This window comes from Condylura cristata, unplaced genomic scaffold (assembly GCF_000260355.1).
Source record: "Condylura cristata isolate star-nosed mole 26May11 unplaced genomic scaffold, ConCri1.0 scaffold00008, whole genome shotgun sequence".
NCBI lineage: Eukaryota > Metazoa > Chordata > Mammalia > Eulipotyphla > Talpidae > Condylura > Condylura cristata.
Window position 1 is genome coordinate 27,783,542 of NW_004567109.1, and position 27,803 is coordinate 27,811,344.

Genomic DNA, 27,803 nt, shown 5'->3' on the forward strand with positions numbered 1-27,803 from the left:
CATATAAAATTTTTTCTTTTTGCTCTTTTGAAAAAATTTAACTTAATCTGCTATAAACTGAAAATCACACTGCAATATTAGATATATTAACATACAAAAGTTATTGAAGTACAGAATATTTTATAATACTTGGAATCTACTGTAATTTATTGTATTTAGTGGGTGTTCTGTAATGTTGTAGGGTAATTCTATTGTTGTTACACTCTAATTTAAAAAATCTAATTCTAAAAATCTATGAATAGATTTTTAAAAGGGCTCAATAAGCTTTAAAAAAGCAATGACCATAAGAAAACTTGGGGTTTAGTGTCTGCTCTGCTACTGACTGTGTGACTTGAGAAAAATGCACAATTTTACCATTCTTTGATTCTCTCATCTGTAAAATGAGAACACTGACCTTGATGATGCCTCTGAGATCCCTTTCTAATAAGAGATTACAATTCCAGTGATACATTCTTATATCTGGGTTAGAGCACTGATATAATGTTTGTAACACAAACATTCATCAATTGCTCTAAATAAAGATTTACTGTTCCTATACTTAACTATAAGCCTTTTCTACCTCTCTGGTTAGGATAATTCTAGCAGATACTGTTATATTCACGTATTCATTTTTTACCACTTTTCAGAGCTAGTTAATATTTTTCTCCCAAAGGTAGCAGTTTACATTCCATTTTTACCAACTTTCAGAGCTAGTTATTATTTCTTTCCCAAAGGGAAAGAAATTAAAGGTCAAGCAAGTTGCCTAATGTATTATCTGCTGGAGTGAGAACTCGGATACAGTTCTAACTACTGCCAAAACTTTTACTTTTAACTATGTTGTTCTGTTTTTATTCACCCAGCATCTCCCTTTGAAAGCTCAGGAAGATTCATTTCCTTTGTTGTAATGTCTCTCCTATATCACTACAGGCTGAACTACTTATCCTTTCAACTCTGGGTACAGTTTGCTTTAGATGTGTATTTTCACTAGAATATCAATTCAATGTCAGTAAAAATTTTCAGTTTTTCTGTACCACCAATGTCTGATAAGAAGCCTGGAAGTATTGTAGAGTAGTTGCTCAAAAATGTTTTGTAGCATCAAAGAATACACAAATGAAATGCAAATTCAACTATATTTTCTTAAGGCAGCAGATAGAATATTTCTGATATAAATGAAGTCACACGTCATCCAGCAGTAGACTCTGAAAAGAGACTTTAAAATCTCTAAGGGCAAGAACTAGGTCACTGTTTTTTAGCACTGTTTCCCAGTGCAAGCTTAGTGCTTAACATAATAAAATGGATGGTGACAGAAAGGAATTGGTATACCCTAAATTGATTAAGGTTCTTCCTCACAGCTCATTTAAACAAACCTTTATTGAAGTTGTATTTTGTGAAAAGCCCTGATAGGAGCTTCTTTAAACTCACTTTCCTGGTCCTTTAAACATTAGGGAGAGTTATAGTTGGGACGGAAAACATAACCTAGTAAATGAAGCTATACATACATGCATTACTTTAGAATTTAAAATGTCTAAAGACAGTATTTATGAATGCATGTTTGTGTGTTTTCAGGGTTGGCACCTACAGATCTGGAGGAAGAAATGTTCTTGGGGCATCTAGGCCATGAGCGGAGCCCACAAGCTAGTCTCCACTTCTCTCTCTTCATGTTATAAGTAGCAAGACAAATGCAGGTAGACCTCCCGAGTGACATGAATTAGGCCAAATAAGGGAAACAAAGAAGGCAAGACAGGAAAGAGTGGGACAAAAAGCTGATGAGGGAAGAGTAGAAAGTAGTGGGGAGAGGATAAAAAAAGTAAAGTAGGACTGGGAAGAAGGTGGGGAGGGAAGAGGACAGGAGAGGAGGGGAGAGGATGGTTAGAGGATACTGACAACCTCATGCTGAGTAGCAAAGGGCCATTATCGGTCCAGAGGGAATCTGGAGTCCTGGCAGGGCTCTCTGACTCTGATGTAGTGTGACTGTTTGTGGGGTGGAGGAGTCAGTGTCTTCCCTCAGCTGTTAGCACTTGACTATCTGACTCCCAGTGCAGTGCCCAAGTAAGGCCAATAGATCACTGTTGTTGACACAGCTCTAACATATCCAGGACATAGGGCTTAGCGACCAAAGCTCTGGAAGTGAATACTATTTCTCCTCTTGGTTATCAGTATTAGTAAAAGGGAAAACAAAAAAACAAAATCAAATAACTCAAGCCTTCAGGATATTGACAGTCAGCTTTTCTGGGGAAGGCAGACTGTATGTGCTGCTGTTTTGGTTGTTTCACAGTGCTCAGTTCAGTGAAATATACCCAGAAGACATTTGGTAAATAGTTGGACAGCTGGGAAATCTTAACATGAAGTATTGTTTTGGTTGGGGGTAGGGAATACAGAGAACTAAATTTAACAGGTCCTCTGGTGAAAAACCGGTCTCTGCTTTGTGGAGAAAAGGCTGAAGACACAATAAGACTCCTAGAGTTAAGTCTTATGTTATTTGTTATTAAAGAGGCAAGGTCTTAAGATGTGCTTTTTAACAGTCTTTAGTTTGGCTGTAATTTAAGATGACTTTTACAAATTAGATCCTAATCCTTGCAGACACAGATGGCTGTTACAGAATAGCCTTGCAAAAACACTAGTCATTTGACTTGAAAGAGCATTCAGAGAAGGATGAAGGGCCATTAACTCTCACCCACCCCTGGCTCTAGGAGGTCTATGAGTCCTGGGTGGGCTTTTTGAGTTTGGATCTAGGTCTGGAATCTGGGTGGGCGTAGGGCATCTGTTCTTATTTGGGAAAACCCTCTAGTTTACTCTGGAATCAGAGGTTTAGGATCAGACCTGAGGTCACTAACACTTGACAACAGTAACTGAATATCTATGAGTGAGGCTGGGAACCCCAGGGGAGACAGACAGGAATATGATAAGGATGGTTTCTGTAAAGATTTATACACTAGACAAAGGGCTATGTAGAACACACAAACTGTATTACAAAGTGTAGTGGGCACACAGATAGGGAGTTTGGTAGAAGGGGCGTGCTTCACAGAGATGACATTTGAGGAAGGCTTTAAAAAGGTGAGTTCAAATAGGTCAGGAAAAGTGAGGAAGGTGGACATTCAAGAAAAAGAGAACAGAGCACATAAAAGCACAGAGCTATGAGTCTGTAGTTCACAGTGAACAATATCCTATGTTTTGGTGGTGGAAAGTACTGAAAGGGAGGGTTTAGGTGGTAAAGGTAGGTATGGACGTGATGACGAAGGCTTTTTGAAAATATTTTAGGAGTGGTGTACTAATCCTAGGGCTGCAGGAAGTCACTCAAGTTTGTAAACAAGAAAGGGCATGATCAGAGTGGGGTTATAGAAAATTGCTCTGTGGCAGATAATTTCAGGTTGATCAAGGACCACAAAATAGACCTCTGATGGATACTGGGAAATCTTGATTTCCCCTATGGATTGTAAATCCCCCTTTTTAGATTTTTTTTCCATGGGGGAAATTGGCGAAACTTGTTCCACATTGGCCTTAGTATAGAGGTAGAGGTAGAAATGGGGTCAGAAGAGAAATGGACATTCTTCAGTAGTGTTAAAAAAAAATGAATGAGCAACCAAATTAAATAGTGAGTAAATTTTCTCAAAGGCAAAGTGCTTGAACATTTAGGGTGAATCAATACTGACACTTAGTGCAGTCTGCACTGAAAAGGGTGAATGCTTGGTCAGTAGAGCTCAAGGTTGGCAGGGAGCAGCCCCACGAGCCCTCTGCATTTCACTTCACAGTTCACCTACTTCTTTACAGAAGAAACTTACCATACACCATATATTTACTCAGTGGGAAGAGGCTGTTAATACTGATCATAAAACTCAGCTCCTTTTAAGAGCCTGCTCTCCTACCATGTCCCAGTTATCAGGTTTCAAAATTTAAAAGAAAATAAAGTTTAATTTTATAAGCCAGGAAGGTCCTTAGACTCTACTGCTTCCAGTAATTTGGAGTGACTTAAAAGCAAGGGGTGGAACTACATTTTATAAATTCTCTAAGGTGAGGTATTCATTACAGAACATAAATATGAGAACCAGGTTGATCCTGAACCCCTTGAGGGTGGCTCTTTTCTAAATGTTCACATACTTAGAGTTCAACTTCAGTGTCAGAACAGAAGTTCTTACCTGACCAGAGTCCACAGAGCCTATGCATGGATGTATTCCCTTGGGCGTGTGTGTACATCTTACATACGAATGAAGCGGAAGAGCCAGGAGTGGAACAGAGGGGCAGTGAGGAAGGAGCCAACGGCAAGCACTGAGGCACTGTGTCCTTGGCTTATATGTGAGTGGTAAGAGCCTCATCACACCTAGGGGATTGTGGTTAAGTGACTGAGCTAACCATATACAACTGGTTTCTGTCTCTATCCTGCAAATCTGACAGCCAATGTGAAAGACTTAAATGAACCTTAACCAAATTCCTTGTTTTGGTGTGTTTGACAAAGTCTAGGTTACTAGACCTCATATTGCTATATCATTACGGATCTACAGAATATTAAGATTATGTTTTTTAGAGGTAAGCTGGTCCAGGTCATATCCCATGTAATATAGGAACACCAGGGATGAATCCTTCTCCTTATGTGTCTATCCACTCTTGCTGAATGGGACCACCCAGTTGTCATGTCAGTATCTCGCAAGATAAGATATTCCTTTCTTAGAAAATGGTTTCTTACATTGGGTAAATATGAATCTTGTAATTTTAAATTTATCCACTCCAGTTTTGTCCTTGAAGTCTTGAAAAGTCAGAGCTGTCTTCCACACAGTAGGCCTTTACGTACCTAAAGACAACAATCACACCTCCCATGGTTCGTCCTTCTCCAGAGGAACTGTCCATCAAATGACGATTTCTATTCCTCTCATCTTCCTACCAGTCCTGCTCTGACTAGTGCTCTGTTTCTCAAGTCTATGGACTCTTCCAGAGGCAGTACTGATTTGAAAAGGACCATCAGATTATATTTTTACTGGGGTTAGATTATACCTATAAAAATGCAGCTAGTGTTTTGTTGGCAACCATTATACATTATGAATGTATATTAAGCTAAGTTAAGCCATAATGTCCACTAAAACATGGTTTAGTGACTATCAAACAGTGGTTACCCTCCCTGACTTTTCAGGCTAGTAAGGACTATGAAATCACAAAATACTCTTGTTTTAGAAAAAACTAGTTTTTACTGACCTTGTAATCATTGACCTCAGGTAACTGTTAAGCACACACTTGTCAGATACACTCTGAATACACAGAGATGAGATCTCAAAAAGACTGTATGAAATCTGGTATGGGGAAAAGAACTACGAAAGAAGGAAGACCAGATATTTTCTCTTTCATATTGGTTACTAGGCACATGGCTGCTGACCTTCTCCAAAGACTGAGAAGAAGTTGGAGTGCAGAAAGAAGGACTCCTGGGTGTTAAATCTTGTAGTAAGCTATCCTATGGAACCTTTCTTGGACTACTTTGTCCAGGACCAATGATGAGATACAGCCCATATGGACACACTTCTCAGGACAGGCATGGAACTTACATCTCTCCGAGGAAAGGTGCTCAGTAACTTGAACTCATCCCATGGGAATCCTTTGGAAGCTACAAAATCAAAGACGATCTGGAGCTTATTGCTGGCCAGGAAACGTCTCTCAAGGAATTCGCCACTGGGGGTTCGGATCCGCAGCTTGCTTACAGGCTCAGCATTTTCTTCTTCTGGTTCTGGAGGCAGGGCCTGCTCCAAGGAGAGCCGGATGGCCTAAAGAGAGCAAAAAAACAGGTGTTAAAGTGTGTGATAGAAGGGACTGTAGGAGGGGGAGAGAGAGAGACTAAAAAAAAGCTACTATTTTCCAGAAACTCATCAAAAAGTTATTGTGCATTTCTTAATCAAATCTAATGCTTGAAAAATAGAATGTGTTTTCTTTCTCTTACTATTTTGGTCAACAGGTAATTAAAATAAATTTCACCTTGATGACAATAAATTATTAATTTACAAGGTAAATAATTATTTATCATTAGGTAACTGTGTACAAAAGTAACTTAATTGCTTTTAACTTACAGGCTCAGGTATTTTGATTAAAAACAGGTATCAAATAGCCAATTGTTTCCTTTCTAGGATATGAATGAAGACATTAAAGACATTTACAAAAGACAAACACACATAAACACACACGTGTAATTCAGTACATTTACATACAACATATAGGTCATACATGTTTCAATATTCTCTATTTTATATATGTATAAGCATATATGTATGCATATATACCATACATATATAAAATAGAGAAAGAGATAACATATACCTCCCAAGTGTAAGTGACTAAAAAATTTTTAGAATAATGGATAATATATTGACATCAAAATCGAATGGATTCTGTTTGAAAAATTTTGTAGAGTGGTAACAGTTGTACAACATTGGGAATGTAATTAGTGTCACTGAAATGTACACTTGATTGAAAAGATAAATTTCTGTTATGGAGACAATAGGCTCCAATTAAAACAATGGAATGAAAAAGAAAGAAATGAAAATATCATACTTATTGGAGGAAGAAGACAATGGGCCTAGTTTCAGCCATGGCCGTTTGCTGTGAGATTTGGCCGCATACAGGTTTCTAGACATAGAGATGGCCCAAATCCTTCATTTTACAAGCACGGGCTCAAATATGGAGTAAACTGTTGGGCAATCACATGGCAACTGTGCCTTGGAATCCAGGTTCCTAGTTCTCAGTCTAATGTATTATGTTGTTTCACATTCACAACACTCCCCTGGAAGGTTAGAAGGTCTCTGGTGTCCTGTCCATGTTAGAATTTATGACAGAAATTCACTAAATTAAGGCTTATCCTGGGAAGTTCCTTAGGAAATAAACCTGGTACTAGCATGCTTAGAATCACAGATATATTCTGTTCCTGAGTTCTTTAACATTTTTATGTTCTCAATTTATTATCAATAGAAAGGCCAATCCCTTCCTACCCTTCAGTTAAACTACAACTATTATAATCAAGTATGAGTGAGAAACATTGGGATTTCTGTTCTCTAAAACCTCAATTGCAATTTTCAAAGTTGATGTCAATCTTCCAAATTAGAGAAGGGAAGGTGTTGCAGGGGGTGGAGAACGCTATTAAACAATTCTTAGGTCAAAGGGGAAATACAGTTCAAAACTACAAGATACTAGGAAACAATGATTATTGCTTCACATTGAAATCTTTGGAATTTGTTTAAAATAGTGTCCAGAGGAAGTATGTAGCCTTAAGATTCTTATATGATTCAAAAGGAAAGACTAAAAATAAAAGTTACAAAAAAAAAAAAAGCCAGTAAAACAAACTGAAAGGAAGCTGAGAAGAAAATTAATAAAAATAGAAGAACAAAGAGAATAGCATTAGAAAAAGATGAAAATATAGCTAACCAAATAAGCTGGTTCACTGGGGGAAAAAATCAACAAACTTACACAAATAATAAGAACCAAGTAAAAATGGTATCTATACAGACAGGAGGAAAGAAGATAAAAGAAGTGACAATCAGCAATCATGAATGTTATCTTTTTAAATTTCTGACTCTTGACTCTGATGTAAATGTATATTGCTTAAAAATATGTTTAACAAATTCTAGCAATATGGCAGCAGAGGAAAGTACTGGACTCACCGCCTCCTCATATTCACAACAAAATTACAACACAAGAAAGACAAAACGCCCTGAAAGTTAAATGGGTCACTATCACAGATGTTAAGAACAGCTGCATGGCTGCAGAGAGGGTAGAAAAACTGTAACTACAGTGCTTAGAGTGATACTGGAGCAAAACAACCCATGAGAGAGGGGCGGCTGCTGTATGGAGCCCCTCTGCTCATAGTAATGCAGGGGCACACCTCTACTTGGGGAACTTAAAAAACCCAAAAGTAGGCCCTCCCTGGTGGCGCAGCTGGTTAAAGCACAGCACTGAGAATCTAAAGCCACTTCTGCATGAGTTCGATTGCCGCCTGCCCCAGAGGTGACCACATGGTGTGGCAGACCTCTCCTAACCCGCCCGCTGCTCCCCTCAGCAGTGTACTTCGTCGATCTGCCTGTTCTGTTCCCCACTCTGTCTCTGGTGAAGCCTCTCACTGCCCCTGAGCCTCTGGCCTGTACCCCAGTTCTGTATGCACAAATAAATAAATCTTTAAAATAAAAAAAAAAACCCAAAACTATATGGAGAAAGGGATATACAGAGTTGGTGCAGGACAGAGGGTGTATCACTAGAAAACTATGAGAGTTGATGTACAGAATGATGGCTCAAGCCTGCGGCCCCCAAAAGTAGAACACTGGGACCTGAACAGGTGGGGAGTGCCAGGTCTGATCACCTTCTCAGAGAGGGAGCTATTATTTGCAGTCAGTGGCTGTGACAGGTAAAACACCTGCTTTACTCCCACTCAGGGTGAACCAATAAAACTGAAAGCGCTCATTAACAAGAGTTTGGGTGCCCCAATCCTTTTTTTTTTTTTTAAGATTTATTTATGCACACAGAACTGGGGTACAGGCCAGAGGTGTCAGGGCAGTGAGAGGATTCACCAGAGACAGAGTGGGGAGAACAGGCTGACTGACTAAGTACACTGCTGAGGGGAGCAGCAGGCGAGACAGGAGAGGTCTACCACCATGCGATCACCTCCAGGGCGGGGATCGAACTCATGCTGAAGTGGCGTTAGCTTCTTAGTGCTGTGCTTTAACCCAATGAGCCACCAGGGAAGGCCCAAAGTGCCTCAATCTTAACAATAGGAGCAAAAACCTCAGGGTAAGGCTCCCTAATAGAAAAGCAAAGAAAAAGCCTCCAGCTTGTGGCCTTTCTCAACTATAAACCACACCCAGAACAACACTTACTGCTCAAACACAGCCTAGAGGATGAGGCTTGCATGAGATTGTTTTTGATAGCTGGTGAAGAAGTTGGCCTAGAGGAGGTGATCACTGTGGATCCCCACTATATAATGAAAGTACCTATAGCATTGGAGGAACTTTGAACACTCGGTGCTCACTGGAAATGACCTTTCAGAGCCATTTTGTGTCCTACTGCTCTGGTTCCATTCTCTGTTAACCATTATTGGCATCTACGACCTGGCCATCTCAATGGTGCAAAAGTAATGGGGGTCTGTGAAATAAAAAAACCCTACGAAAAAACCTAGAATGGCTCCAAACTTCTTTCAAGAAAGATATGAAGCTACTTTGTCAATATAAGAAAAGTAAATTTCCTATTACAATCCATAAAAATGAAAAATGAAGTAAAAAACATCATAACTGCTGGAGCAAAGAAACTCTGAAAGCAGTCTCAATTAAGCTGAAATGCGAAACATGCCTGTGATGAGGAGTATAAGGTAACAGTTATAACCATACTTGCTGAATTAAGAAAAACAATGATGAACAAAAACAGGAACACAATTAAGATTGAGAAAATACTAGACTGTTACAAGTAGAACTAATGGTTCCAAAATATACCATAACCAAATTAAAAATTACAATAGAGAACTTCAACAGTAGACAAATGCAAGTAACGGAAAGAATTAGCAAGCTTGAAAACACAGGGGGGTAGAACACACAAATAGAACAACAAAGAGAAAAAAAGAATTAAAAAAATGAAAACAGTGTAAGAGTTCTTTGGGATAATGTAAAGGGAAACAATATCCATATCATGGGGGTTCCGGAAGGAGAACAAAATGAAAAAGGCATAGAAAATTTATTTAAAAAATAATTGCTGAGAACCATGTCAGTCTGGGAAATGAACCAGATGTTCTGCTTCAAGAGGTCCAAAGAATTCCAAATAAGGTAATACTAGACCAACCTACTTCAAGAAACATTATAATGAAATTGTTGAAAATCAAAGACAAGGACAGAATATTAGAAGCATCAAGAGAAAGAAGAGTAACCTATCCACAGCAACATTAGAATGTCAGTGGACTTTCCACTGGAAACTTGACAGGCAAGGAGAGATTGGCAGGAGATATCTGAAGTATTCAAAAAGAGATTTCCACCCAGGAGCACTTCCATCATTCAATATAGAAGGAAGAATAAAGAGCTTCTCTGAAAAAGAAACATTAAAATAATACATCATAACCAAGGCAAACATGAAACCCTTCTATGAAAGGGGCTTTTATAAAACAATAAAACAAATATAGTTGTAACAGCACCAAAATTATACAATGTAAAGGAGAGTAAAAATGTGACTCATTAGAGAGTATGAGATCAAATTGTCCAATAGTTCATCAATTAGCATAATGGTTAAATATATCTATTAGTAACACATACGGCAATGGAAATGGAATCTTAAAAAAAAAAAGATGCAAAAAAGAAAAAAGAAAATTAAAAGAATTAAATGGTACTGAGCACTTAGGTCTCTGAAATCATTTAAATGTAAATGGTTTGAATTAACCAATTAGAGGGTATAATAGATGCTGAGTGGATTTGAAAACAAAGTTCAACTATTTGCTGTTTACTGGAAACTCATCTTACCTCCAAAGACAAATACAGTCTTGGAGTTAAGCTAGAAGACAACTCTATAGCAAATGGCAATCAGAATAAGTCAGGAAAAGCTATACTTAAATCAAATAAATAAATTTTCAGTTAAAAAAGGTAGCAAGAAATAGAGATGGACATTACTAATGATTAAAGGCCTAATACAAGAAGTAGTAACACTTACAAGTATAAATGCACCAAATGATGGAGCACCAAGATGCATAAGGCAGTTATTGATAGGACTAAAGAGATATATTCAGAAGAACACAATAATTCTAGGGATTTTAATACTTCACTTACAAAAATGGACAAGAACTCAGAGTGTAAACAAGGGAGCAATAGTCTTAAGTGGAAGATCAAAAAGGCCTAAGAGAAGTCTATAGAACACACTATCAGAAACATGAAACAATCAGATGGATCTTTTTGTGGACCTTGAACACCAATATTAGATAAACTTCCACTCATACTATTCAAATAAAAAACACAAAAGTAACTAGTTTAACTGCTGATCTTCTGATTTTGAGCTATATTTTTTATGTCTTCATTTCTGGGTATCATTTTTCCCATAGAAAAATGAAAGTGTACAATGTCCTGCCAGTGCAACCCCAAGCAATCATTAACTGAAGTTTATCATAGATCAGACACCCACTGGGAATTTTATATACAGCATGTATATAGTTCCCATTGTTAATTAAACTCTTCTAGTAACACTGTCATATATTAATAATCCAAAGAAAGATTAACAGATGTATATAAAAATTAAATTCCACTTGAACTATATCTTTGATAGCATTCATTATACTGTACCATAGTTACTTGCTTAATGTCAGGCTTTCTTACCAGTTTATAAGGTCTGGAAGGGCTGGGAACATGTCTCACTTTGTATTGTAAATCTGGAGCATTGAGCACAACATAGATATTTAATATGTATTTGGTAAGAGAAGAAAAAAACTAACATGTTAATGAGAATGCATTTGATAAGCACACAGCTGCTCAACAAACGCTGAGAGAATCTGAATCTTGTATCTTCTTCTAGTAACCAAAAACTGAACAACCTAAGTTTCTTTTCTCTGGGATCTGACTCCCTCTAACATCAATACTTCAGGTGAGTTTTCCATGTATGTGTTTGCAAGGGCTATCTGAAGAGGTATAATCTGTCTCTGTGGATTAGTTACATACATTTTCTAAAATATTAATGGTATCATTTCACTATTTTTAACAATGATCAACTGATAAGTTTTTGAAAGTCATAGCTGAGATTAAAAAAGATTTTTTCTCATTATAGATACACCATTGCAAAAACAGAATAAGAAAAACTAACATTAATTTCTAGATTGTAATTGAAATATAACACATTAAGGAAAAAGGGCACAAATCTTGAGTGTACAACTTGATAAATTTTTAGAGAACAGACTTATAATGAAATCAAGCATATCAGAAATACTTTTGCCCCTTCTTTTTATATATTTATTTTTGCATAAAAGAACTGAGGTGTAGGCCAAGGGTACAGTGGGAGAGAAGATTCACCAGAGACAGAAGAGGGAACAGAATAGGTGGATTTACTGAAATACACTGCTAAGGGGAGCAGTGGGCGAGACAAGAGACAAGAGTCTGTTGTGCCATATGTGGGTTAGTTCCCTGGCCAGGATCAAATTCAGACCTCAGCGGTGGTAGTGCTGAGACTTAATCCCTAGGCCAGCAGGGAGGCTCCTCTTCTGCCTCCTTCTTTGGAGTTACTTTCTTCAAGTAAATCACTACCCTGTTTTTATCAGTGCAGTTTTAAAAACTCTAATCTCTAAATTAAATGTCATGTAATGTTATAGTTAGGAACATATGACAGACAGAGTTTCAAATCTAAGAATTCTTAGATTTGAACCTCTGAGAAAATATGAGAATTGAGTCAACTCTTCCTCACAAAGTTTCTTGTATAAAACGCAGTGATATTTATAGACATTTAGCAAATGGTGACACATGGTCATCACTCAATGAAAAGTGTCTAGTTTGAAATTCACCATGTAACACTGTACACAACAGATGACAGTTGTCCTTTTGTACCTATTTTATATTGGAACATAATGTGAGATTTCCTGGTTTCTCCTCCTGTTCTCCCTTTAATTACCTGTCTGCTGGCTTTCTATTTTGACATTTCCCTGCACAGTATAACAACAGACGCTACATTATTGTATGAACTCAACCAATTTATACTACAGAAGAATAAACAACAGTAGTTCATTACCCCATTCACCGTGCAGAAATGTCTACTTCTCAATGCACTCAGTCTCCAGAATGAAAACAGACCTCAGATATCCCACACCAGTGGCCCAATGTAGAAAACAATGAAAAGATTTTAGGTAAACTGAAAACCTTGTGATCTAATACCCAAGTTTTCCTAGTTAAAAAAAAAGCATAAAATTATTTTCAGTAACCTTTTCATATATACTAGCTAAAAGCATATGCCTCGTGTAAGTAAACACCATTGAAAAACAATGACATAAAGGACTCCTAGACTTGAATAGCAGTTATAGTCAACATCATTATTAAACTTAAATTTGGTTTGTTTGACAAAAAGTTTTTTATTTGCATTATTTTAGTTTTGTATTAAAACAAGGAAACCTAGTATAAGTTGGATTTTTTTGTTTTACTAAAAATATATGTGTATTTGGGCCTTCCCTGGTGGCGCAATGGGTTAAAGCACAGCACTGTGAAGCTATCTGCAGCTGTTAGAGCACAAGTTCAATTCCCTGACAGAGGGGGTGACCCTCAGGGTGTGGTAGACCTCTCCTGGCCCGCCCACTGCCCCCTTCAGCAGTGTATTTCAGTCAATTTGCCTGTTCTGCTTCCCACTCTGTCTCTGGTGAAGCCTCTCACCCCTCTGCACCTCTGGCCTATACTATTTCTATACAATTACATTTTAAACAGGAAGGATAATATACATGTATGCCAATTTTTATCACATGAAACAAAGGCTGACCTACTGTATATACACATAAAGATATACAAATATATGCATGTACACTTACTATCTTCTAGATTTCTATGAGTAGCCATCAAATTATAGTTTATAGCTGGTTTAAGCAGAGTATGAAGTAAGCTAAAAGTGCCATTCATTAACTGCATGAATTCTCAGTGAACACCCTCTATGTGCAGGTATTGCTCTACAAGATGGGGGAAGAGCAGTGATAAATCTGTCTTTATGAAACTTTTATTCAAGTAGAGTGGGACAAGACAACAAATACACACACAGGAGAATATATATAGTTTGTCACATAGTTGATGAATGCCACAGTGGGTAAGGGGAGAGTGCAGGAAATACCTGGAGCAGGAAGGAAGGGTATAATTTTAAATACTGTAAATCCCAGCAAGCAAATATTGTAGGTCTCAGTGAGTCTGAAGGAAAGAAGGAATCACATGGAGGTTTAGAAAAGTATTATAGGAAGAAGTCATAGTAGTTGCCATGCCCTGGTACCTGGCTTGACTAAGGTTAGCAAGGCAGTCAGTGGGCCTGAAGCAGAATTATTTTAAAATTAGGTCTATGATGTATTTTGTGTTAATCTTTACATGTAATTCAAAACCTGAATTAGGAGGATTTTTGTTGTTCTGTGTTAAAACCTTTTTTTTTTTTTTTACCACATATGGGCCAAAAAAGTAGTTACAGCATCATTTGTTGAAAAAGCCATCCTTTCTTCATTGAACTGGCTTTTGTACCTTTGTTGATAATTAATTGACCACAGATGCATGGGTCTATTTCTAGACTGGTCTGTTTCTGGTCTGTTTCATTGATCTATGGCCTTATTCCTTTACCAGTTCCCACACTGTCTTCATTATGCTAAGTCTTAGAGGAAAGACTATATTTTGTTCTTTTCAGTTCATTTTGGTTACTCCAGGTTTATTTTATTTTCATACTTGATCTTAGCCAAAGGCCAAGAAGCGATCTACTTTATTTTTGTATAAATTTTAGAGTCAGTTGGTAATTAAAAAAAAAAAAAAAACTGCAGAGATTTTGATTGGAATCACCGAAAAGATTTTAGCTTTTATTTGGTATTATGAAGTCATTACAGGTTTCTAAAGTGACATGAAATGCCAATTGTTTTTTTAAAACGATTATTAAAAGGCGAATAAACAAATCTTTTTTTATTTTATTTTTTTTAAAGTTTTATTTATTTATGTATACAGAACTGGGGTACAGGCCAGAGGTGCAGGGATGGTGAGAGGCTTCACCAGAGACAGAGTGGGGAGCAGAACAGGCAGACTGACGAAGTACACTGCTGAGGGGAGCAGCGGGCGGGTCAGGAGAGGTCTGCCACGCCACGTGGTCACCTCCGGGGCAGGCGGGAATCGAACTCATGCGGAAGCGGCTTAAGCTTCTTTGTGCTGAGCTTTAACCCGCTGCGCCACCAGGGAGGGCCCAAACAAATAAATCTTAAAAAAAAAAAAAGGGTATGTGGGGCCCTCCCTGGTGGCGCAATAGGTTGGGGCCTGGCTAGGTAAAGTTAGCCACAGCCACTTCAGCATGTTTAATCCCCGGCCAGGGAGGTGACCCTCCTGTCTTGCTTGCTGCTCCCCATGTCGACCTGCCTGTTCAATCCCCACTCTGTCTCTGGTGAATCCTTTCACTGCCCCTGAACTTCTGGCCTGTACCCCAGTTATGTATTCATAAATAATCTTTAAAACAAGGAAACCTAGTATAAATTGGAATTTTTTACTAAAAATATATGAATATTTGGGCCTTCCCTGATGGCGCAGCGGGTTAAAGCACTGCACTATGAAGCTATTGCAGTCCCTGCCCATTTTGTAGGATGGTTATGAAGATCAAATCAGAAAACTAAAGGTAAATTGCCAAGGTTTTTAATTCCATGCTCCCCTATTTCCCCATTTAAGGTCTTTAAATATAACTTAAATGTTTTCTATTTGAAGAGGCACTAAGGTATAAAAGGAAACAACATTGTATAAATAGGCAAAAACGCAGTATTTTCCTGCTTGATGGAACCAGCAACAACAGGGAATAACCTTTATGCCTGTTCTCTCCTACTCATGATTTCTACAACACCACCTTTTAACATTAGCTCTAATTATTTGATGGCATTCTAAACTTGTCTCTTTACTATTCCCTGAGCAAACCCTGTGCTTTTTTTTCCCCCTTTTGCTCATGCCAAAGCACCCATGGATCCTATCTGCCTCCCTACATCCTACCATCCCCTATTCATTGACCCATTCAAAATGCTTTTTTTTTTTTTTAAAGATTTCTTTATCTATGCATACAGAACTGGAGTACAAGCCAGAGGTGCAGTGAGAGTATTCACCAGAGATAGAGTGGGGAACAGAATAGGAAGATGGAAGAAGTACAAAACTGAGGGGATCAGTGGGTGGGTCAGGAGAGGTCTGCCTCACCATGTGGGTCACCTCCCTGGTTTGGGACCAAACTGGCACTGAAGCAGCTACAGCTCATTTGCAGTGCTGCACTTTTAACCCATCATGCCACCAGGGAGGGCCTGTTTTTCTTTGTAAAGATTTATTTATGCGGCCCTCCCTGGTGGCGCAGCGGGTTAAAGCACAGCACTGAGAATCTAAAGCAGCTTCCACATGAGTTCGATTCCCACCTGCCCTGGAGGTGACCACATGGCGTGGCAGACCTCTCCTGACCCGCCCGCTGCTCCCCTCAGCAGTGTACTTCGTCGATCTGCCTGTTCTGTTCCCCACTCTGTCTCTGGTGAAGCCTCTCACCGCCCCTGAGCCTCTGACCTGTACCCCAGTTCTGTATGCACAAATAAATAAATCTTTAAAAAAAAAAAAGATTTATTTATGCATGTAAGAATGGGGACACAGGCCAGAGGTATGGGGGGTGGTGATGAAGAGGACAGCATGTGGTGCAGAACAGGCAGATCTGCTGAAATACACTGCTGAGGGGAGCAGCGGGTGGGTCAGGAGAGGTCTGCCATGTCATGGGGATCAGCGCTCTGGCTGGGGATTGAACTCGTGCTACAGTGGCTGTGGACAGCTTCACAGTGCTGTGTTTTAACCTACTGCATCATCTTGCAGAGCCCTATGAAAATGCTCTTCTATTTCATCTTTCATTATCAAAATTTACCATTCCTCCAAAGTCTCCTCTCTCTGTGAAGTCTTTCTAATAGACTTCTTAGTCAGAAATCATCTTTTCCCTATAACTTTACTTATCACTGTGTCATCTTAATGTTTTTAATAATATAGAATATCTGTTCTTATAGTAATTTTAAATTAATCCACCCTCCTGAATAGGCAGTGAGCTACCTGAAGGTAGGAGCTAATTCTCACATATGACACAGTATCCATGGTAACTGATTTAGTGATATGTGCATAAAAGGAGATTAACAAATATATAGTAAATATGATTAAATAAATACCTGGGAGTCAGGCATTTATCTTGACAGAAAACTTTTAAATTACACAAAATCAGTGGCAAAAATATTCAGGAGGTGCTGTAAAGGACATACATTTCTTCAGTGACTATAAAAATCCATCCTTTAAATTGGACTACCTGAAAAAAATATTATGTGGGTCACTGTAGAGAGGCTTTTACTAAACTGCTTCGGCTAAGAAGCAGAAACTACAAAGAAGAAAGTTATATGAAGCTGCCATACATGACATGCTATTGCCATTATGCTATCATATATCGTTGGGGTAAGATTCATTACCTTAGAGCATTGCTTTAAGGTCTCAGTGTTCGACAGACCCGGCACCTTCTGAGAGACTGCCTTTATCTTCTGTTACAGAGTGTAACCTGTAGACAATCCTTCCTCCTTTAGTTAGTTGAAGAGGAGCACAAAACAAATTTTGTGGCTCATCTTGACCAAAGTACAGAAGCATATCACATGCATTTAGTGTCTGTGTTGTATTATCTGTTGTCAACACATTAATCTTACCTTTGCCATTACCTTCTTAACTTGCCCTTTGCATTGACTTTTGTAACCTTTTTATATTTGACCTGATTTCTGTATGTGTTTAATCCTTTGGGACTGCATATATAAATAATGTAGGCTACCTGAAGCTCATTTTAGAAAGAAGGAGTAAATACATAGTGAGTAAAATAAGGGAGATTTTTGTTGCCATTTTTGCTTTTCCTCAGAAGAATCTTTCTCCTTAATGTGGTCAAGGAGCAGATCAAATTCTGGTCTTCCAAGATTTCACTCCAATAGTTACCACACTGCAAAATGAGACCAACCAATAAGGAATTTCCCTGTAACCCAGGTGATTTGATTATCCAACACTTCATTTTTCTAAAGGACCTTGAAATACTGGAGATAATCAAAATAATAAAACCGCTCTCGTTTCTCAATACAATTAAATGGATTAAGACTTCTGGTTAGAAGGGGTGGCAGTGTTACTGTGAAAAGTCAGGTGACTTGGCTTCTGGTCTAGATCATATGTCCAACCAGTTTGGTGACCTCAGGCAAACTGTATAATCTGAGTTTCAGTTTCTCCAGAGGTTGCGCAATACCACCTTTCCCCAAAGAATCGTTTGTTATAAACTAGTATGCTGAAATATGTTAATTGGTGCTCCCTGAAAAAAAGGATCAAATAAGCTTGGATAAGACTGAATTAAGATAAACAGATGATAAATGGTTTCTTAATGGTGGGATTTATAAAATAATTGTGATTCTCTGAGGTAATGGGGCTAAAATGCAGAGCATTAGCTGAACTTTTATTTTTTGGGGAGCACAGCAAGAGACAAGTGCAAGTAATGACTACCTACAAAATATGATTTGACCTCCTGCCCCGAGTACCCTAGAGTCTCACATGTTACAGCTGGAACATATACACTGAGGTACACTAAAGCATGACTGTGGGCTGTCTTCACCTGTATTAGAGAGAAAAAAAAAACTTTTTAAAAAAGATTTATTTATTTAATCATACAGAACTGGGGTACAGACCAGAGGTGCAGGGGTGGTGTGAGAGGATTCACCAGAGACAGTGTGGGAAGCAGAACAGACAGATCAATGAAGTTCACTGCTGAGGGGGGCAGCGGGCGGGTCAGGAGAGGTCTGCTGCACCATGTGGATCACCTCTGGGGCTGAGGATCAAACTCACACTGAAGCCGCTGCTGCTAGCTTATAGCGCTGCGTCCTTACCCGTTGTACCACCAGGGAAGGCCCAGAGAGAAATTTTTAACCCAGAGTAGTTAGGTAAATCATCAGAAGCAAATGCATATGCCACTAAGCTTTAGATCCGCCATGGGCATCTATGTACACAGGCATTGATAAGACATACTATTACAGAGAACCGGTGTGAAAGAGAGCATGAAAGGTTGAGAGTCCTAAAATATCCAACTGTATTCCTTAAAATTGCCTCACAGCACAGTGACAAATTCTCTCTTCATGTATGATTCTTTAGAGACAGATACAATGATATATGGCCTTGGATTAGAGTGGAATAAACAAAAGGGCATGAGATTTGTAGTCTAAAAGATTGAGATGAGAATCCCATCCGTTTCATTTTCTCAAAGAGCTTTCTTTTTCTCACTTGTCAAGGGAAACCTCTAACCTTGTAGCTTGTGTTTAGTAGCCAATAAGTAAGCATATATAAAGTGATTAGCAGAGTACATGATACACAGAAGATGCTCTGAAGTATTTTCTACCTCCCATTATTGAGAGCGCTCAGAATACACAGACTCAGTTTTGTCAGGTACCGTATCTTCTACAATATGTGACAAGCACCTAATTAAGTGTTTGAATATGAATAAACTTTGATTTGCAAATAGTGAAATTTTACACATTTTCCAAGATCTGCCACAAATATAATTTCTATAGTGTTATCCTGTTCTCAAAGCTGTAAAAAATTGTGCCTTTGTCCCTGAATTCCATAAATAGTTTGCTTTTACTTCTCCTATGTTAATTAACACGCTTCCCTTGACTTGTTATATGTAGACATGATGCATCCTTCCTACAAGACACAATCTCTCCTTATAGGCAGATGTTTTACTCTACTTTGTTTTCTTTAACTGCTCAGTACAGTTACTGTCAAAAAACATTTACTGAAAAAGTGAATGATGGCATCCTTTGACCAAGAATGAAGGCCAATGGGGCTTTCCTCAGCCAAAGCTAGGATCTTCCAGGACTTTCTATCCCTTGTTAGATTGCTTCCTCACCGCCCCCCGCCCCCACTTTTTTAAATGAGTCCTTTCTTTTGTGAAACTATCCTGGGAACTTAGTTGACATTCCTTCTCTTTGTTCCCACTATACTTTAGGTAAATCCCTATAATACATTTTACTTATAGTACTGTAATTCTATTTATTTTTAAAGATTTATTTATTCATACAGAACTGGGGTATAAACAAGAGATGCAGGCACAGTGAGAGGCTTCATCAGAGACAGAGTAGGGAGCAGAGCAGGCAGATCGATGAAGTACACTGCTGAGGGGAGCAGCGGGTGGGTCAGGAGAGGTCTGCCATGCCATGTGGATCACCTCTGGGGCCGGGGATCCAACTTTACCTCTGGGGCCGGAGATCCAACTCGCTAGCTTGCAGTGCTACATCCTAACTCACTGCGCCACCAGGGAGGGCACCATAATTCTATTTTTATAAGACTATGAACTATTGGAGGTCAGACCTCTGTTTATATTCATAGTTCCTAATAGTAAGTACTAACTATTAAAAAAAAATTGCAAAATTAATAATTAAAAATTCTCTATATTGCTAAGGACATGTCATGAACTTGAGGAGAAAAATTAGTCAAGTTAAACAAATATCCTGTATTAAGGAACCTAGTACAAGATGTGCAGAAGGAACTCAGAATGTCTTCTGGTGGATGAGATGAAGTCTGGGGTAGGAGTGGAAAATGCTGTCTTTGTATATGGGGTAGAACAATATCTAGGAAGGGTAGGAGTGTTTTTCAGACAAGACAAGGAGAAAGAAATTAAAAAGAATAGAAAACCATGAATCTAGTAGGTCAAGTTTTCTAAGAGCTCCATACAACAAATCAGAAGTGCTTTTAAGGAAAGGTCAGGTCTTCCATGCTCAAATGATCTTTGGAAAACTGGAAAGAAGTAAATTATAAAAGTATTAACAGTCTCATTATTAAATGCAGTGGAGATAAACCCAGAATTTGAATAACTTTTACAAAAACTATGCACTACCTCACGCTCTTCTTCTTGTTCTTTCCGAATTTGTTCCAAACGAAACTGTTCCGCCATCTCTCTTTCATGAGCTTCCCTCTGTCAATAAAAGAGAATAGGAGTTAGTACTCAGTAAACAATGGTTCACTTAAAAAAAAAAAGTGTTTATTCCCAACAAGGTTCAGAGGTATACTGTGGTAATGGAAGTGTTTCCAGTATGACAATGGAAATGAAACAATAACAATTCATTGCTCTCTGATCACATTTGGGGTCCTATTCAAACTTATGGGTAATGTGGCAATCAAGAATTTTCAGAACTGTTCTTTAGTGTTTCTTTCTGGTCTTTTCTGCTAACTGGTCTCTTATTTTGTGGTCTTCCTTTCTACTTTCTGTCTTAATCTCAAGCTCTATCACAACAGCTTCCATAACCTACACAGGCTTTTTGAACACTTGCTACTAGCATTCTTTATTTCCCCTTCTCCTCTACTCTTCTTTCTCTATTCAGTTTACAAACATCAACTCTTCTATGAAACCCTCCCTAGTACATTCCCACTTTTTGGCTCTTTAAAAAAAGCAGCTAAGGCCCTCCTTGGTGGCGCAGCGGGTTAAAGCACTGCACTGAGAAACTAAAGCCACTTCCTCATGAGTTCGATCCCCGCCTGCCCCAGAGGTGACCACATGGCGTGGCAGACCTCTCCTGAGCCGCCTGCTGCTCCCCTCAGCAGTGTACTTCGTTGATCTGCCTGTTCTGCTCCCCACTCTCACCCTCCGCATCTCTGGCCTGTACCCCAGTTCTGTATGAATAAATAAATAAATCTTTAAAAAAAAAAAAAAGCAGCTGAAAAATTATCACTGAACTCAATCAGAACTCAGTGCTTCCCATCTAACACATAGGATCCTGGTCTTATGTTACAACTACATATGTTCTTGACATTATCTGCTCTACACCACATTATGAGCCTGCTTTTGAGGGCAGAAAACCAGTTTATTCATTCCTCTTCCTTCAATGTCCAGTACAGAAGCTGGGAATCAAGAAGCATTAAGTAAATCAGTGGTTTTCAATCTGACTGCACATTAGAGTCACCTGAAATGATTTTTAAAACTTGCTAGATTGAAAACTAAATTTGACACTAGGCCTACTTTTATTTTTATTTTTCATGATTGTCCATAAGCTATCTTGATAAAATGAGCCACACTTTAAGAATCAGGAACGAATTATATTCGTTCTGTTAACTGAATCTGCTTTTCTCCATTGCAAACCCAACATTCTTAGAGATCAAAGTAATAAAAGGGCTGGCACTTAAATAATGAAAGACTATTTAGGATTGAGGTTTTTTTTATCCCAGAAATCCCTTGACCAAACTTACCTTTGCTCTGTCAGCCTCAAGTGAAAGACGATAGGCCTCATCTTGCTCTCTCTTCACATTTTCTCTGGCTTCACGTTCATCCTTAAAAACAAAGGAAAAGACTCAAATGCATTTAACCATATTTATTTCTTTAAGAAAAAAAAAACAATGACAATCCCTTTGTCTTACTCTTGTGGGGATTTATTAGAATTAAACAAAGAACTTTTAAAGTGTATAGGACAAAAATAGGTAAACAACAGGATGAGCAGCATAGTATTTACTGAAAATAAGAATGTTTGAAGCCTAGCTCTACCATTTACAAATTGTGTGACCTTGAGAAAATTATTCACCCTCTCTAGTCCCAGTTTAATATTTGCCTCTTAGGGTTGTTTTGAGAATTAAATGTAGTAATATATAAATACCCTAGGAAAACACCTGATACTTAGTTCATTTTCACAATGATTAGTTCTTATCCCTTTTGCTCCTGATTTTTATAAGATAAATTTGGAGACTGTCACATTGGGACTAAGGACTGGGAGAGAATTAAGGACTAGGGAGTAATTTTCTGGTCAATCCACAGAGAAGGTGGAAGCATAATATCCTGGTTAACTTCAATCCACACACCATTACTAAAACAGGATATTAAATAAATATCTTCCTACAACATGCACACTCATGAAGTATGGACAATGTAGAAGTTATCTAAGTTGGAAATCTTTTAGACTATTTTTAGCTTCTGAATAGATTTATAACATCTATGTACATTTAAATCATGATTTTGTGATATAATCATGATATATCTTGATTTTTTTTTAAGTCACCGTTGATAGCTAAGGGGAGGATAAGTAGATCTGTATTTAAATCCTAACCCCTGACAATAGCAAGCTGTGTGTTCTTGAGCAAATTTCTCCCTTTTTAGTTATTTGTTAAATTAAAGGATTGAATTTCTAAGAATCTTATGCCTCTGTAGGCAGATTTTTCTTTCCAAATTTAGATATCCCTAATATAATCAACAGGGAGTAATCTTATCTTTCTACGTTTCACATAGAGAAATACTTAAGACAGTTAAAATTTCAATTTCATCTTATTTCTCCAAATAAGTTCAGGTTTTTCTCTTAACATTTTACTTTTCCTTTTAAAACATTTATCACAATTGCAAATTAATTAATTATGGCATAATTATTTATTTAATGTGATATTCCCTCATGACACTGTAAGCATCATAAAGGCAAGGACGTTAGCTATATTATACACATTTGTATTCTGAGTATTTCACACACTTCTGACTTTGGGAGGTATTTATTAAGCATCTGTTTAATAAATGAATGGTCTTTCCAGGCATGAAATATTTATTGCCTAGAGCAAAAATTAAGGAGAAAAAAAGATAAACCTCATCTACAGGGCCCTCCCTGGTGGCTCAATGGGTTAGGACTCAGCACTGCAAGCAAGCTAGCGCAACTGCTTCAGTGTGAGTTCCATCGCAGGCCCCAGAGGTGATCCACATGGCGCGGCAGACCTCTCCTGACCCGTCCTCTGCTCCCCTCAGCAGTGTATTTCGCTGATCTGCCTGTTCTGCTCCCCACTCTGTCTCTAGTGTATCTTCTCGCTGCCCCTGCACCCTGGCTTTTGCCCCAGTTCTGTATACATAAATAAATAAATATTAAAAAAAAAAAAAAGCTCATCCACAAAGTGGCCCACTTTAAGTCAATGAAATTGACTGGTTGGGCATAATGACCTGTTTATGACACTACGTACACACTACAAAAGGACCTTCCAAATGTCACCATAGCTGGAAGCCTTTTGAGCATAAATATATTATAATAATAGCACCTTAAGTACACAGCTCTTTTTTAAAGAAGACTGTTGCAGATAAGAAAGGTCATTAAATACCGGGATCTCTGTCACAAAATATGGCACCTGTTGTGAGATGACTTCCTGAAACACCTAACTTACTTCTTCAGTGTCTTCTTCCTATAATAGTTCCTTTTCTCCTTTTCCTTTCACAAATAATCATTAAGCACCACTTTTTTAAAATGGTCTGTTCTATTTTTGGACTTTAAGAAAATAATAACAAAATTCCTCCTTCACCCTCAAGCAAACAACTGTGGCTTTTTAAACTCTGTATTCCTACTCCCAAGCAGTTTGCAGATCCTTAGAATTTGAACATGAAAGAACATTTGATTTCACAGACATCTACACTGTAAGTTTATTTTTGTTATACAGATTTTCCTGTAAATTCATAAATAGCTGCTAGTGTTCAAAAACAGTACAGGACTGTGGCAAACCTGACATTCAACATTCTTTCAGGTTACAGACCTGAAAGAATAGGATTGATACCTATTACATGAAAGACTGAGCTTAAATGTTTGATAAAGTTGTTATTTTTGAAATGCCAGTTATCAAAAGTCTTAAACAGAATTTTCAAGATAGTCCATTATATGACTATGAAAACAGAGAGATGAATTAACAAGTAGCAACTAACTTCCAGGTCTTAAATGAGGCTGTCTTGCTTTGCTAGAACACAAGTCTCTGGAATTTCCGGTGGAGATGTTTAGAAAGGATTCTTTTTTCACCTGGATAGAAGCAGTATGTGAGAATGAGTTGAATAGCTGGGTTTAGGAGTGGTTTGCTAATTTCTTTAGTGGCAGGATTTTTAAATCGTGAGCTGGTGTTTCAGTGTCTGTTTTAGAGGAGATGGGTTAACTTTAAGAGTTTATGTTAAGGTTAAACCAACCAGAAGCAATCTATATATGTGCCCCGGGCACTAAAGGTGAAATTGGCTCATTTTTCTAAGCATGATGCTTCATTCAGTTCAGACCCTTGCATCTCTTACTTGGACTATGACATTGCCTCCAAATAGTCCCTTTCCATATAATTTATCCATTCATTTACTTGAACATTTATGAAACATGCATGCACACCTACTATATGTTACGCTGTGTTAGGGACTGGAAACAATGAAATGACTAAGACAGTGTTCTCCTCTCACTAGTTGTAAAGTTTGAGGAGATAGATGTATAAGCTTTGGAAGGAAGATAGTATTGATGAAGGCCTATTATGGGTAGTCATTTTATATGGGTTGTTACTTTCTTCATCCTGACAATTAAATGAAACTGCAATAAGGTGTTACTATTTCTACTTGCCAAATGGGAAACTGAGACTCAAACTGGCTACATAATTTGTCTGTGTTGTATAGCTTTCAAGGAGCTGAACAGGTTTTATACATAGGTCTATTTATAAAGTTTATGTTCTTTCCACTAAATCAATGGTTCTTAAATTTTAAGATAACAAAGAATCACTTATTATATCACTCTGAGCCTTTGGCTAAGATCAAGTATGGGAAACTTAAGAAAATACAGATTCTTTGGTCCTTCACAACATATTCTGATTCAGTAAGTCTAGTGTGGATGCTTAAAAAAAAATCTATTTTTGTAACAAATGTGTTACAATGGACCATACTTTGAAAAGTGCTGTAAAAAAGACATTATCATAATACATAAAGTAAAACAACACAAAGACTATATAAAGGTATGAGCAAAGCGATGAGCAGACAGACTAATCATCAGAATTAGTTTCCTAAGTGACAAGTCTAATCATCTCATTTTTCTGCTTAAAAGAATTGAATCTTAATAGCTCATAGTTTAAGGCCTGATTACAGCAAGACTTAGACAGGGCCCAGTGTACAGGGCCCAGTATATATTTTCATCTTTTCTCTCCTCCCTCCCCTCTACTAATACCTTCTTATTTGATTCAATTACTTGTCACTTCTCACATGTCCACATCTCCAAGCTGTATCCCATTTCTACATTTCTTCAACGTATTTCCTCTTCAGTCCAAATGACAACTTATTATTCATTCTTCCAAACTCAGTTTATAAGTCACTGTTATCAATTTTTATTACTACAAAAACTTTTGTGAGTACTTTACTAGATGCCAGGTACCAATCTAAGAACTTTACATGTATCAATTGATTTATTTATGTCAAATAACTATTAATTGAGGAAACTGAGGCATAAAGAGATTAAGAGATTTTTTTTCAAGGTTAAACAACTACTTAGTGCTGGAGTTAGGAGTTAGGACATGAATTCATGCATATGGCACTAAAAGCTCTTAAATCACTAAACTGAATTTGCTTCTCATGAGACACTGAGCTACTTTTAGGCAACTTCCTTTCTAGTTACCCTGAGTCTAATTCAAGCCATATTTCTCTTCAGATTCCTCTAGTTTACCCTTACCTCTTAGTCTTCAGAACTAACTTCCTTCTATTCCATTTGTTTATGGACTATGTCTCCCTGTTTTGAACTTAATTATCTTCTAACTGCTTCATGTATTGAGGGTTCATTTTAGATAGATGTTGCAAGCTCACTGTTCCCCCTTGTAGCTTGATGCATGGTGGGTACTGAATTTCTGTTGGACTGAAATGCAGAGCAAGAATTTTACCAGCTAAACTGTGCACAGTGGTTAAAGAGAAAGTGAATGAATGGGGAATGAGTAGTTCCTCCAAAATAAAGTGAGGGAGTCAGTGGGCAGGTAGTTATTAGACCTTTTCTTGACAGCAGACTATAATTTTGAGAAGCAACTATGAAAAGACTCTTAAGCATATGAAGGATTGTTGTCATGGTTGGCTGGTCCTGAGAAACCAAACAATTTTCTAGTAAACAGTAATTAGATAGCTACAGCTGTACATTTAAATTGATATTTGGATTAAAAAGCTGTTTAGAAGGTTTAACCCACTTCCCAGATAAAAGATGTTAACAAATACTTTAGGTTGGTTGCAAAACTGAATCTACTGCTCTGCATGAATAAACTAGTTGAGGATGACAAAGTATATGTCCGTTGTCTCTGTTATATCTGGGATATATCCAGTGAATAGATCACATAAGCTATGTGCTTGTACTTTACATAGTTCTTCTAGTATATCTTTTCATTAGGGTAAACCCTTTACAATGGCTAAAGTACTTTAATCTACTATGTATACACCCACATGATATGAGAATTTCATGAAAAAGAACATTTAAAACAGTATTTTTTAAATCAGAACTACAGAGAATAACTACTTTTCCAAAAAGAAAATGTCATTTAAAAACAAAAAGCTAAAATTCAAGACCATTTGAAAGTCCCCCCCCAAATCCCACATATTTATTTATTGGATGTCCCATCACAAGAGAATATTTAATTTTAATTAAGAGAAAAAAGCAGAAAAAATAACAACAAAAGGCCTGACTTTATATCAGTCATCTTGAACAAACAACTTATATAGGTTGCAGTTTTCTCAAATGCAGATAAAGAAGTTCCTATCAAATGTTTTTAAAGTTTCTTTTAGCTCAACTAGATGAAAAACAACAGTAGATACAGATACTTCTTACTAAATACTAGACACTAGTATAGGAGAGGGTTTACTATCCTAAAATGCTTTACATGTATTACCTTTAACCTTTAACACAAGCATAGTAGGCAGGGACATACTATTATTATCCCCACTTTATGCAAGAGAAAACTGAAAACCGACTCACTAGGTCGGAGGTCAGGGACACGCACTTTAAATAAGCCCCCGGTGACTGGATGGCTAGTAGCCACTGCACCACACTTTTGAGAACTGGTAATCCAGTGGCCCAGTCAATATTGGTCAAGTTAGTACAATCCCAATGTTGTGCATCAAAGATTTTTTTTTCCTAATTAGTATCTGGCTTGAGAAAATCCTTTAGTGTGCTGTGCCAGTTTCCTCTTATGTGAAAGTGGGGACAGTAACATTGTCTTGAAGAATTTATAGTAGGAATGCAAATGATCCAGTCTTATGCCTAAAAGGAGAGATTTAATAGATGTTAGTTATTATCGTAGGCACCCTAAAAGTTAGTAATATAAATTAAAACAATAATGTTTCGCTAACGGCCACTTTCAAGTCAATTCTGTGCACTGTTTGTTTTCCTTAATTTTTTTTTT

At 37.7% G+C, this 27,803-nt stretch overlaps 1 protein-coding gene across 1 annotated transcript in view; it reads right to left on the reverse strand.

Moving 5' to 3' along the window:
- The window catches only part of FAF1 (Fas (TNFRSF6) associated factor 1), a 305,387-nt gene that overhangs the window by 32,453 nt on the left and 245,131 nt on the right, over window positions 1-27,803 (reverse strand). The window contains exons 16-18 of the mRNA XM_004678989.2: window positions 21,885-21,965; window positions 20,539-20,616; window positions 5,505-5,720 (exon numbers count right to left, since the gene is read on the reverse strand). Of these exons, the coding sequence (XP_004679046.1) occupies window positions 5,505-5,720; window positions 20,539-20,616; window positions 21,885-21,965 (375 nt within the window). The remainder of the gene's footprint in view (window positions 1-5,504; window positions 5,721-20,538; window positions 20,617-21,884; window positions 21,966-27,803) is intronic.